The sequence below is a fragment of the Oxyura jamaicensis genome, chromosome 6, assembly GCF_011077185.1.
Source record: "Oxyura jamaicensis isolate SHBP4307 breed ruddy duck chromosome 6, BPBGC_Ojam_1.0, whole genome shotgun sequence".
Classification (NCBI taxonomy): domain Eukaryota; kingdom Metazoa; phylum Chordata; class Aves; order Anseriformes; family Anatidae; genus Oxyura; species Oxyura jamaicensis.
In genome coordinates, this window is record NC_048898.1 from 24,697,199 (window position 1) to 24,710,826 (window position 13,628).

The 13,628-nt window shown below is 40.3% G+C and overlaps 1 protein-coding gene across 2 annotated transcripts in view; it reads right to left on the reverse strand.

Annotated features, from left to right (window-relative positions):
• Positions 1-346: 346 nt before the first annotated feature.
• SORCS1 (sortilin related VPS10 domain containing receptor 1) overlaps positions 347-13,628 on the reverse strand; it is a 292,547-nt gene continuing 279,265 nt past the window's right edge. For both annotated transcript variants that reach the window (XM_035330764.1, XM_035330765.1), the window contains exons 24-28: positions 10,643-10,742; positions 5,701-5,806; positions 5,359-5,519; positions 3,904-4,022; positions 347-2,548 (exon numbers count right to left, since the gene is read on the reverse strand). In XM_035330764.1, coding sequence (XP_035186655.1) covers positions 2,492-2,548; positions 3,904-4,022; positions 5,359-5,519; positions 5,701-5,806; positions 10,643-10,742 — 543 coding nt within the window. In that variant the 3' untranslated portion in view covers positions 347-2,491. The remainder of the gene's footprint in view (positions 2,549-3,903; positions 4,023-5,358; positions 5,520-5,700; positions 5,807-10,642; positions 10,743-13,628) is intronic.

The window sequence follows — 13,628 nt, forward strand, 5'->3', positions numbered from 1 at the left end:
CTCAGAACTCTGCCATTGCCAATTTGGAAACCAGAAAAAGAGCATTTCAGATCTGCATCCCTCAGTTCGCCCCCCACACCCCCCATAGAATGGAGATAACAGTACCTATCTTCACTTATGAAGCACTTTGCCCAAGGGCTAGGAAAGTTAACTTCATCTTGGCACCTTGCTTCTGAGAATGGTATCATTTCAGAAGCACCCTCTTACCACCATCTCTCATTCCTGTGCTTCCCATGCTGCTGAAAAACCCTTTATTTTTTAAAGGTATTCTCTTCCTCCTGTTTTAAAGTCATCAGTTATCTCAGTCCAGGATGGAGTATTAAAATGAGCAACAAAAACACAGGCCTTCATTTAGAGACATAATCTGTTTAATAAATATGACTGTAAAAGCAATAAACAATAGCAATTATACAGTAGGCTACATTGTATTTAACGAAAGGGGAAAAAGAAGATGAAAAAGTACATCAAAAAAGTAATTTTAAAATTAGAAATAGTTCCAACACTATAAGAAAACTTTTTGATTGGCTTACTATAAAAATAAGTTGGCTAATGTTGGACCTAAGTGGGGAATATTATACAGTTTCTGCTAAAAGTTTTCCATCATTCTTAAAGCTGTAGTTGCAAACACAATAGCAAAGCCATACAAACTGTTGCGTTTCTACCTGTCTGCAGAGAAACTCCAGAAAGAGGCAGAGGACTCCATACTGTGATTATCCTTTGACTACTGTACATCTAATGCTCTTATATTTGGTATCACCTTTTTTTTTTTTTTTTTTCCTTTGCCATCAAGCAGTTTGGTTGGGGCTTATGCCTAATTTGTGACAGAGAAATTTTCAAAACCATCTTCTCCCAGCCCCAGGACTCCAGACTATGCTAGTAATGCTGCTTTGTCCTGTTTTTGATGCAGGTTGCCATGTGCAAAGTTTATTGAACAAAACTCACTTGCTTCAGGAATCAGGGTGCCCCCTAAGTGTGCTGCATTGATTGTGAACCAGCTGGTATTTGCTTTCACCTAACATATTTAAGTAAATGTATATTGGTTACTGTCTTTCTCTCTTTGCACTTCAAAACAAAATCCTGGTGCTGAGTTTACCTGAGTTGCGTTGGAAATCAATAGGTGTGATGGACACAGTTGAGGCTCCAGCCACAGTGTCCTGGAAAGACTTGTTTGAAGTGTGCTAAGCCTGCTTTCTCGCTGTTCTCTTGCATAGTCTACACGCACACGTCCTGCAGTCACATTTCTAGTTGCAGTGTAAGCCACAACCTTATGGTGTTGGTAAGAACTCAAAATCTTGTACAAGAGCAATTCTGTAGTGCTGGGGCTCAAAATGCATGGGAACAATCTCAAACCAAATCCTACTTTATTCTCGCCTCCTCCACCCAGAATGGCAGTAGTTTGCAGATCTGCAGCCAAGGGGGTTTGTCAAGAAGGCCATGAGAAACTGCACATGGGCTGTTCCCTGCTCCCTGTTATATTGACAAGGTGTCTTTCAAAAATAATGTCAGACCTTGGGGTGACTTCCAAAAGGCAGAGATCTCATGGGACTTCCCCAGACAACTCCATAGATCAACACTAAAAGCAGCTGAGGGTGTTATTAGGCTTTCTCTTAGCCCAAATTCGAAGTGTAAGGCTGGTATAAAGTAAGGTGTAAGATCATGCTGGCAATAACCTCCTAAAAGTACAGTGGGAATAAGCTCCTAAACGTACAGTTTGGACAGACCTCCTTGTCTGTAATGCATCCTTATTCTGTTCAGTCCAAGGTTAGGGGGCAGAAAGTTACTTCTGAGCAGTACTGTCAAAGGGGTGCCTTGGTGTGAATAGGCTAAAAAGCCATTTAGTAAAGAGCCTGGCTTTGCAGGTGGGATCATCCATGCTCACACCCAGCTTCCATGCAGCCATGGGGTGTGAGCAGCAGTTGCAGCTAGAGGAATGAAGGGCAGAGTCCAAATGAAGACATAAACCAGACTGACCCAAGATTTTCAGTGCCTTTAAACTCCAGTGTGATTTCTTGTGTGTGTGACCTATGAAAGGCTACTGGGGCAGCTAGCCTTCCCGCAGCCCAAAGTGCTAAAAGAGCAGTTAAATCTAAAGCCAAGAACCCTAAATGCTCCCTCCCACCTCCCCAGCCCTTCTCCCCCACATCCCAGCCCACCCATCTCCCTAAACAAGAGACCCCCATGCATATTCTTGGCCTATATCATTATGAATTTTCTACAAATTAGAGACAGATCAGAAAAAAAAGAGAATGGAGGGGTGAAGGTAAGGGCTGCAGGGGTATATAGTGATATCGGTTCCTCTCCCCCCACCCCCCACTAAAATTTTACACCTGTACAATGCAGTTCCGCTATGGTGTCAGTATAATGTCCACATGCACAGGCTTAAAGCTAAAAACCCTTGTCATCTGAAGAATTAAAAAGTCCAAATGCAATGAGCTCTCCTCTTTTTTTTTCAATATATATATATATATATCGGTGTCCTCAATTCAACCATTTACATAGGTAGGGATTTCTTTTGTGCTCTGAGGCTCAGCAGCTGTGGAAATACTTCCTGTGGCAAAGAAAGAACAAAGTAAGAGTCAGTAAAAACAAGCATGTTTAGACAAAGATTTTTGAAGGTATCACTTTGCTGGCCTTTGGGATTCAGCTGTTCCAGACTGACACCTTCTTCCCAGAAATGTTTTCTTGTCATTCAAAACACTGAAGGTGATGTCCTGTTCTTTTACTAATTAATGAAGATGATTCACCCATGTTGAACAGAAGAGGGAGAGGCCAGAGCAGAAGGGTGGAGGGAAGGAGGGGTTGAGGTCCTCAGAGGAAATCTGTAACTCATTTGCAATTATAAAGTGTTGGAGATTCCATAAATAACCTTAAGTTTTGCTTTTGCAAAAGAAGAGCCTAAACCTCCACATCCAGAAGATAGGAACTGTGTTTTTTTTGCTGCCAGGGCTTGGAGAGAAAATTAAACGATCCAGGGACATTTAGATTTCTCCAAGGAAGGGATTTTAGTCCCTGGATGTTAGTCAAATGGGTTGGAAAAAATAATAATAAAAAAAAAAAAACTGGCTTCTGAACAAGCATACAAAAGAGAAACACCCAATTACAGACTTGCTTTGTTTTCCCAAAAGAAAGAAAACTCATTAAAAAATAAATTGCTGATTTCCAGAAACAGATGTGGTGGTTATATAGGAGAGTAAAGAGCCTTTGCACTTTCTATTCTGTTCACACCTAGGTCCAAACCTTTCCATTTTGTCAATGAGCTCTGATTTAGTTTCCTCATTCATCTTACTGCCAGCATGGAAAGCACTCTTAGGAAGTTTGTTGTACTGATTCCTTTTGATAGAGAATTGAGTTTATCTATCCCACACATTCACCTTTAGTGCTCACTGGTGCATTTACAGGTGAAAATCAAGGATGTATAAAAGGCCTATTTCTGGTTCAATGCAGTGTGAAGCAGCACAGGGTACAGCTGAGAAATCCGCAAAAGGCTGGATATTGTAGAAAGCCAGAAATGCTATAGTTGCACCAAATGAAAACCCACCCCTACAATTGGCTTTTGACTGCTCTGTTCCTAAAGGCTTCAAAGGATTAGATCCCAACACCAGCAAGATCAGTTTTGAAGCTATGTTCAGTAGAGCTAGTAGGTAGCTGACTGTTGTCACTTCAGTCCAAGTGACCTGTGAAAATATGTTTGCCTGCCCCTGGAATGGCATGAACCATGGTCATTACATTCCTTTAGAAAGAGGAAGATCAAAGTCCATCTAACTCTGGTAACAGAGTCTTGGCCTGAAATTGGGTGTTTCTCTCTTAGCAACTTACATCAGTTTTGCCTTGGAGGCTGCTGAGGTAAAAAGGAAAAGGGAAAAAGAAAAGAAAAGAAAAGAATTGTTAAAATTTAGGACCCACCGCTCCGGGTCTTGGCTTGAAACCTCTTGGTGATCCACAAGCCTTTTGGAAGTCCTCTGTCCAGACTACCTTGGTTGCATTTCCTTTCCTTGGGTTCTGGACTGTGGCCTGGGGTTGCTCTGTATGGGGAACACCACATGGGAAGGTTGGTCCCCTCACTCCATCCTGTGTACTGCTAAGAAGGGATGTCCTAGTCTGCTGATGGATAGTTGCTAAAAAGCTTATAATAGCTACCAGATCTCCCCTTGGTTAATGGGTGACAAGAGATCACTATTGATTGCAGTGGGGCTTCCACTTTAGACATCAGTTAGACATCAAGAGACTTTCCTCTTTTTCCTTCTAGGATGTTTCACAGGCCACAATCTTAGCACAACACATTCCCTCTTTTAATTGCCCTTCCCCTTGATCCCTCTCCATGGTAGCTACAACAACAAATCTGCTTTAGCAAACTCCTGTACTTAGGGACATCCTCAGGTGAGAACTAATATTTGATTAACCTAATGAAATTGTGCAAATAAGGGATCTCAGTTACGACTATGCCTCACTTCTGTCTCAGACAAAACAGCTTTACATTTTAATTTCTCTAAAATCGGTCCATGTCCTTACTTGCAGTTTCCTGTGGTCTAGGCCTGCAGAGCTGTCACCTCACATGTGAAGCTGAGGAATGTCTGTGAAATTCCTGAGTAATGCCCGAGTAGTGTTGGCTTTAGAAGAATGTGTCCCCAGGCTTGGACAGTAAAAGCCCATCCCAACACTTTTACTGTAGCCAGGATAACATAATATAAGCATAATATAAGCAAATGTGTGACTGATCCCAGTATGCTCACCTCAAATTTGCTCACATTAGGTCCTACAAAAGCTTGCTTTGCTAAGTTTTCAGCCACAGAGTCCTGTGGGAGAATCGGCTTGAGGGGAAACCCAGCTGTCCAATGCTGACATCCCAGGTTTTGCTCTGTTTCTCTGAGAATCAGTCAGGCTAGCGTTGCTGCTGGCAATGAGGTCTGGCACAGCATGAAGGCCACAGCAGTGAAAACATCAACAAATATTTAACTTTTAGATTTGACTTACCGAATCACCTGCTCACCAGTATGTTCCAGGTGAGGGTGGCTGAAGTTCTCCTGGACAGGACTCAGGTGTGGGGTGTAGCCCCGCAGCTACATCAGCCCCAGCAAAATAAATCAAATTGCCTTATAATGCAGGATTTTTGAGAAGGGAAGAGGATCTACACAGAGCAACTAGGAGAGGGGAAAAGCCTAAGGTTGTTTCTCTCCCTTTCACCACAGGGCAGTGAGGGAGAGGGGAGAGTTAGCAAGGTTTTCTGTGGCAAAACTAACACTGCAGCAGAAGAGGATGGCAGGAGAAGTGTGCAGGAAGATGGGAAGGGGGAAGGCTGAGAAAAGGGTTAGCCAATTATAAGTCAGTCTGACCAGCTGCAGGATGCTGCAAGTTATTTACCTATGGGCTGGACATCCAACTTCTCATCTACTAGTTGCTCAGGGCTCATCAGCTCACTTTGAGGGACATTAGGTATGCTTTCCCTCTGACTGACTGGACTGATCATCTCTTGATCTTTTTCATTCTGCATCTGTGCATATATATTAAGGCCAGGAATCTTCCTAAAACATTAACAGAAACCATCATTGTGGGGTACTCTGGCAGATGATATACCAACAGTTTGCAAACCAAGAAAAAAAAAAAAAAAAAGCACTGTGAAAAAGAAAACCCAGCAAACAAAACCCAGACTTCTCAGTGAAAGGTGTCAGTGGGGACAAGGAAATGGCCAAGGGAAGGTCATACCTTTTGAATTTGTAGATTACAAACACAGCTAGTCCCACAAAAACGACAGAGAGGAGCATCAGCATAGCTGAACCACTATGACTGGGAGTCGGGTCCACCAGAGGAGCTGCAAGAGAGGGGAGGAAGGTTAGAGCCACCTCCAGCCTGGATTGAAAATTATTCATTCAAAAAATTTAGTTTATTCTCCACTGGCACTTGTAACAGGTCTCATCTGTCCACTTGTCTCCAAAGCCCCTCTCCCTTTCTAAAAAAGCTGTGGAGAAACCTAGGTTCAGACCACCTGTAGTGCTCTACCTAACCCCTGAAGGCCCTATAGCTTTTTTAGAGGCCTCTCCTCCGAGGCCTATAAGAAGAACATATGAAACATTTTGCAGACAATTACCTAAGGTAGTTGCAAACAAGGTCACTAAGTATCAAAACCAGACGTTGTGGAGCATCCTGGAGCTACCCATGGGCTGACTTGTCATGTTGACTTTTTATTTTGCTTGGAGCCAACCTGGGTAGCTCCCAATATGTGGTGAATAATGAACAACTGGCTACTGAATGTTACTTAAGCAATGATTCCCACCAAACATATTGCTGTCTTCTAAGCCCTCTTCTGTCCCGAACAGAAGTCCAGTGCCCTTCACAAACACTGCCTCATCACCCATGCCTTATTATGGCAAGCTCTTCTCACACCTTCGACATTTTTTATTCTTTCCTCTATCCCTTTCACCTCTTGTGAACACTTTTTTTTTTTCCTCTTTGTGCCCTGTTCTCTTCCCCAGAGTCTTCCTTGCAAGGAAGTGCACAGGTTGAAAAAATAAAATAAAAACAAACAAAAAAAAGACTAAGCATAACTCCCTGTACTTCTCCTCACAGTTTTGTGCAGTGTCTTTTCATAGCCTCTTTCAAAATAAAGCCACACAAAACAGCCAGAGTGTGGCTTTCCCAGAAATACAAAATAAACTACATTAAATAGAGGCATTTTCCATCACTTATATATACACACAATAATAGGAAGACATCTAGCATCCACAGAGGGACACAGAGACCCAGCAGTCTCCGCTGCTCATGCAGACACTAATAAAAGAGATTGTAGACAGACATGCACCTGTAGATGTGCCACAAAGTAGAGCTAATGCACACAGCAGGTACATCCTGACTGACTGCCTATATCTGGTGTTACACATGGAAGAAGATGAGAGTAGTGACTTCTCTGCAAGGCAGTGGGTGTTAACTTGAATCATTGCCACGTGCATCCTCTCTCTCTAGCCCCAATCCACACACACTGAGCAGACCCATTCTAAAACAGACAGCAAACAAAAATTATGCATTCACAAGTGAATACTTACTCAGGCTCACATATCGCACACATGCACGCTTTCAGCAGTCACACTCAGCCTGATAAAGCTGAAATTTACAATGAGAAGTGGGAAAAAAAACAAAACAAAACCAAAAAAAAAAAAAAAACTTTCATCAAGCAGGCTAGGCTCAGGAAGCTGAGGCACTGGGGTGAAATGATCTATTGCTATGAATTCCTCACACATGTCTCCACCGTGCCCTTTGTGTCTGTAGTTTGTGGGTCTCTGCAGTTCTGTGGGATGACAAAGTGGCTCTCTGACCAATTCAGGCTCAGTATCAGTCAATGTTCTTGTTCTAATGCTACACTCTGAGTCTGGTAATAAACAGCTATTTAACTGCTTTGTGAGGAATGCTGACATATGTTACTCTGCCTTAGAGTTTTTGTTCGCTGAGTTGGGGACATTGTTTTGTTTTGTTTTATTTTATTTTATTTTAATTTAATTTATTTTACTTTATTTTATTTATTTATTGAGAAGAAGTAATGAACATGATGAATGGATTTCAATCTCTTGTCCAGAGTTGCCATAAATTAATCCTTTATCCAGTGTGGCCTGAACAAAGAAGACAGAGGTGTGAAATGCACATCATTCTGTGCTCCAGGCAATACATGTGTTTACATACAACATGCAGAGATGCTCATTTCTGCAGGTTCTGCTTGAATATTCACACCAACTAAATTTAGATATCTGCACTTTTGTTCCCTGCAGCGTCTCTGCTGCAGAAATATCTGCTGTGCATGACCAAGAAGTAACATGTGTGTGTGCTGAGGCATGGGGATGTACATACATACATGTGTGCACACATTTATGTACATGTGCACTTACTTTAACATACACTTGATGAGATAAGTGGTTAGGTCAACCTTAGCTAATAGCTGCCAGGAGTCCAACGCAAAGTCACAGTGAAAAAGTGATACCACAGACCAGAACTGCATCTCTGAACCACATGTATCCATCCGGGTTGTGTTTTCCAGGGACTGCTTCTGGTGCTGCCTTGTGTGAACCAGTTGCAGGTTTCCTTGCTTTATTTTATTATTTTTAAGAGCTTGCATTTCAAATACACATTTTTCTCTTCTTCCTTGACAACTCAAACAATAGTTTTCATCAGCAAAGTAAACCCCTCTTTTGCCATTTTGTCAAATTCTAAACTGTCCTCAAATTTTGATGTCATGAAATCGGGCTTTTTATTTAGACAAGGAATTAAATCCTGATATCAGCAGCTTGATAAGGAGGCATATTTCCTCAAAGACCCCACAGCAGCTGCTCTTTGGACTATTTAGATATCTAGTTTGACAGTCTGTGATTATTTTGCATTCTTACTGAATCATATTTCTGTAAGAGACACAATCCTGTAGTGTTCCTATAGGACACTATGGAGCTGGTTACAGCAATTACTCACGTCTCAACAGAAGCATAGAAGAGAAGCACAACGAAGCCTACCTTGCTGGGTAAATGAGTATTTCCTTCTATTATGGACAAAGAGTACTCATTCCTGCTGTGTCCACAGATACAAAAACATATAGTTTCAGTGAGCATAAAGATCCTGTATTTACAAAGGGTGTCTCAGCTGAGAACCCTCTGCTTCAGTCTGAGTGAGCAAGAAACAGGCCAATGTGTACCTGGAGGCCGTACTATTATTTAGCATGGCAGGATGCCATAATGAAAGACCCTGCCTTTTGGTTCACACAGGGCAGAAAATAAAGGTTTAGCAGCCCAGGAAAAAAAAAAATAAAAATAAAAAAAATAAAAAATAATAATATACCTCTGCTTACTGTCTGGCTTTGGGATTTGACCTACCCAGCTTTTAGCCAACTCTGAGCATGGATGGAGCAGCTGCAGACTCTCTACATCCCCTATTGCAGAGATGTACCCAATTCCTCTCCCAGAAGTTGAAGAAAGCTCCTACATGTAGTACAAAACTTGGATTCAGGTTCACCCTGTATTAAATATGAGTCTATAGACATGATTTTAATGTCATGTTTCCACTGCATGAAATCTAGAATGTCCCCTCAGTAGCAAGAGGTAAAGATGAACTTTTCCCACATAATTCTGAGGGAATTCTTTCTAACCATAATGTATTAGAAAAGACCTATAGGATCTTCAGGGACAGAAGAATCAGATATTCATTTGGGGGTTGATCTTGACTTTAATGAACATTGATCAAAAGGCAAAACAGCCTTGTGCATAGGCAGAGTAACTGCACAGCAACAAATTACAAAAGCAGTGATCAGTTGCAGGTAACTCCATGTTGGATGTTCACATTAAGATGCTTTCAGATAGCTTCCCTAGAATTCTGAGATGGGCACTGAGAGTTTTCTAAAAATGCATACGGTATCACTGGTCATAACCATATGGTCATTGTTGAAAACTAAGGCCAAAGATCACCTCATTGGCAGCAATTATTATATGAGATATATACAAAATAGAATCTTAAACATAAAGGCGTGCAATTCTTCTGTCATACGTCTCTTAATATTTTTTTACAATTTACAAAAGAAAAAAAAGTCAAAGTTATACTGTACTGACTACCCGTGCTTTATTTTTTTTTCCTCTTTAGATATTAATCAGCTTTTCTATGCTTTTGTTTTTAACTTGTCTAAAAGTAAGCATCTGATCATCTGTTCCACAGATAATGGAAAGCCAAACATGCAGCAATATTTGCAGAGCAGCTATTAACAAGTTCTACTTAGGAAACATGAAGTATTGCAAACATCAAGGCTTTCTTTTAGGAGGGTTTAAATGCAGTCACACTGCACTTTATTAACAGTCCCTTCTTTCTCTTTGTTGACAGGGCAGCACATGGGCTGATGCCAGTTTGGGCAGACCTGTTCACACCATGCAAAGGGTTTTGTAGAGCACTTCACTGGTACGAGTAAACTGAGGCTTTTTATTTGCCTGTTAGCAGAGAAGCTGACAACAGCTGATCAGAATTAGGAGTTTTCCCCAGCAAAGTCAAGGGAAAAGCAATTGCTATGAATCCTGAGCATGGATTAGTATGTTCTATCTCCTGCAATAGTTAAACAGGGCCTGTACTGTGAAATGAGGGTTTAGCATACAGAAAACACAGAGACAAATGTAATTAAATATAAGGACTTCAAAGATGGCTCATTTTGAGATAGGATTAGTTAAAGGGCAAACTGCCTAATCTTGTGTGTGTGCACATGCAAATTGATTTTTGTCTTTCTGACTGCTGAACAACTTCTGAACTATGCTTAGTTAATAGGAATGTTCATTGACTCTAAAATACCAGAAAATGTCCAAAGCTAGCTGGTAACCTTTGCAGTCTGTGATCCAGGCTGAATATATCACAGTGCTACTTAGCTTAAATATTTCAACTAATATTTTAGCTACTTAGTTAAATATTTCAGAAACAGCAGAAAAGCACATACTCCCATTGCTAGTTATACTGTATTTCCAACACAACAGCAAGTTCTTCACATAAATAAATGGAAGTATTACCTAAAAACAAAAATGCCACTATACTTTTTTTTTGGCATGACAAAGAAATGTGAGGCATAGTGGGAATTTTAATATCTGCCTATACACTGAGTTGTGCTACAGATCAACACAGTAGGTGTACAAAGAAGAAGGATACTGACCTGCTGTTAAATGGGCAGCATGCACAAGAATTCGAACCCCTGGCTTCAAATCAAAATGGACAAAGTTTTGCTTCAGTTTCTGGACCAGTATTTCTGAAATCTGGAAATAAGAATAAAAATTATTTGTTTCTTTATCATCAGTTTAGATTGATAGTAGGGAATGGAGCTGCAAGATTTTGCAGAGTTACAAGACTGTCAGAGTACAAATTCTGTACCTTATATAAAGGGGTTTAGTGGCAGGTGAACATGTCTGCCAGTTTTATATCCAGAGTGGTATGTGGATGGCTAGCAATGACTGATACCAACAAATTGTCCCATCACACTGCTTTAGGAGCAGCCCAACAGCAAAAAGGGATTGAGCCTCAAAGGAACATTACACCAGTATGAGTGCCTGCAGGACAATCCTGTAATAGTAAATCAGTGAATTCCATTTATTACCCAAATAAAGACAAGCATTTAAATTGTTAATATTCATTTACTCAGAACAAACAGCTTCTTGTTCATTGAGTGGTCAGCTTTATGATCTTAGAGCATGTTCACAACATGTGATACACCTGAATCAAAATGAATGGTTTAAGTCCTTGCCCCAGCTTGCACTGAATTTCAAGTCCTAGAAACAAATTTAATTTATCCAACTCTGAGTTTCAAGCCAGCTGCTCCCTGATCCTTAAGTACATACCAGAAACAGCTTGAAACTCTGAAAGTGTCTACGCTGTTGACTGAATACAGAGTGTGTTTGTCTTACACAAAATGCATGTTATATCTATTCTTCTGGGTTACACAGAGAGAACATGTTCTTAGGTTCTCTCTTTGATGGGAGAGAACTCCCACAGAACATTCACATCTCTCAATTGTTCTTCCATAACTGTAAGGACAATAGAGCTCTAGCAGAAAATGAAAGTAGGTTATTCATCCTTAAAGCATGAAACAGAAAAGATTAACATTTGTTCAGGTAAGACCCTGTGAAAACTGTACAGTAAGAGTCAAGCTTCAGTCCAATTAGTTACTAAACATTATTTTTTCGAGTCAGTTTTTCATATCATGCACATACACTACACCATTTTCTCCATGTCACTTCAATTGTATCCAAGAAGTTTCATGCATCTTGCTATCAAAAGCAAAAATCCAGATAGATTAATCAAAGAATGGAAGCCTGTAGACATGCTGTTGATAGTTTGCTGTGCTTCTTCTGTATGTTCATTCTCTAGGTGTTTCATTTATTTTATCTTTTCTTGCAGCACTAAGCAATTTTCCAAATGAACATATGTTTGGAATGTTCGCTTATTAGGTAGTAGTGGTGGGAACATAACAACAACAATGAACACCACTCCACAACCCCTATGCAATTGCAGAGAATGCTGTGCTTTTACAGCAATACCAAGATCAGTAGGTATAGTACTGTTCAACACTTAATATAATTTGTTTTAAGTAAATCTGTATTTCTTCTTGAAGATTAATGAAAAAATGTCAGAAAAAAAGAACATTCCAATAATTTTTAAACCATATTTTTCATGTTCTTCATTTTTGTCTGGTTGAGTTATTTCAGTAAATGATATCCTGATATGATTAGATGTTTCTTGGCTATCATTCTTCACAGTATGAGATTTATCTGCCTCTTCTATTTTTTTTTAACATTCTTAATGGTTCTTTCAATACTCTTGGCTTGTACACTTCATTTTTGGCTGCTGATCACTTGAATAGGTGCCTTTGGTCCAATAACAATTTGGCATAAACTCTTACAGGCATTTCATTTATAATTTTTAATATATCTCTTTAAAGTTTACATTTTTTTCATGGGTGCCAGAATGAGCAGTAAATATATTTCTTCCAAAAGCAAGAAAAAATACCACCTGCTTACAAAGAGCCATCTGGTGAGCACAGAGCAGCAGGGATGGTGACACAAAGCTGTGCAGTACATGAAGAAAGCCTGGGAAGCAAATTATATCCCTCTTTAAGAATTTGAGCATATTAATAACCAAGAGTGACAACTATAAAGAGCGTTTCATCTCTAAAACTGGAGCAACAGATGCAGATGGATATGCTGTAAACCAGGTACAGTAATGGCTCTTGGAAACAGGGAGAAATATCAGCCTGGTCATTTCCAGTCCCTAACATGACCTAAAAACTCTTCCCAATAGCCCTGCAGGAATTATCTTCATCCTTTGTGCTGTGAGATCCTGATACTGCTGGGGCAGCTGAGCCTATGAAAAAAAAAAAAAAAAAGCAACCACAAGACAGTGAACTGAAGAGCCAACCACCTTGTGTCATTCCTCTTCAACACAGTGTGAGGGCTGCACAAAATGTCCAGGGAAACAGTGGAGGTAAAAACCATATGTGATTCCCTCTATACAAAGAAGGTCTTAACATGTGATGTATAACTGAGAATGCAACTTGAAAGTGATGTTACCTACTGGGGGCTTCATCAAAGATTTGGGCAAGAAATTGAAGAATAGGAAAACCTCAAGAAAGTCAGCATGAGATGGGACCAGAGATTTTGTTTTGCACCAATAATGTGAAAGACACCTGCCTTGTCTGAGGACTCCTGCAGTGCAGAGAGAAGAGGGCAACACAACAGCATCAGTAGGGACATTGCAGCTGAGAGGTGCTGTGGCTGCCTCCCAGCAGGAAATCTGAGCATAAGGGAAAGCTCAACCAATATTCTTGGTTGGCAATCTGATGAAAGGGATTCACAGGAAGGGGAGAGGTCCTAAGAGTGAAGTAGTAAGAAAAATGAAGAAAGAGACAGAAAAACACACAATTTGAGTTCATTGTTATTGTGCTGCACTGTTACCTTGTTGTGAATGAGGACCTCATAGTACTACATCCTGTACAAATGCAACTCAGAAAAAAAAAAAAATAATAATAATAATAAATATGCCTGAAATCATCAATATTTCAGCAGAAGCCTGAAGTAGCCATCACTGTTCTAAGACTATACGTAAAGAGTCAGAACAGACAGCAACCGTTCATGCTTTTCAGAGTACAG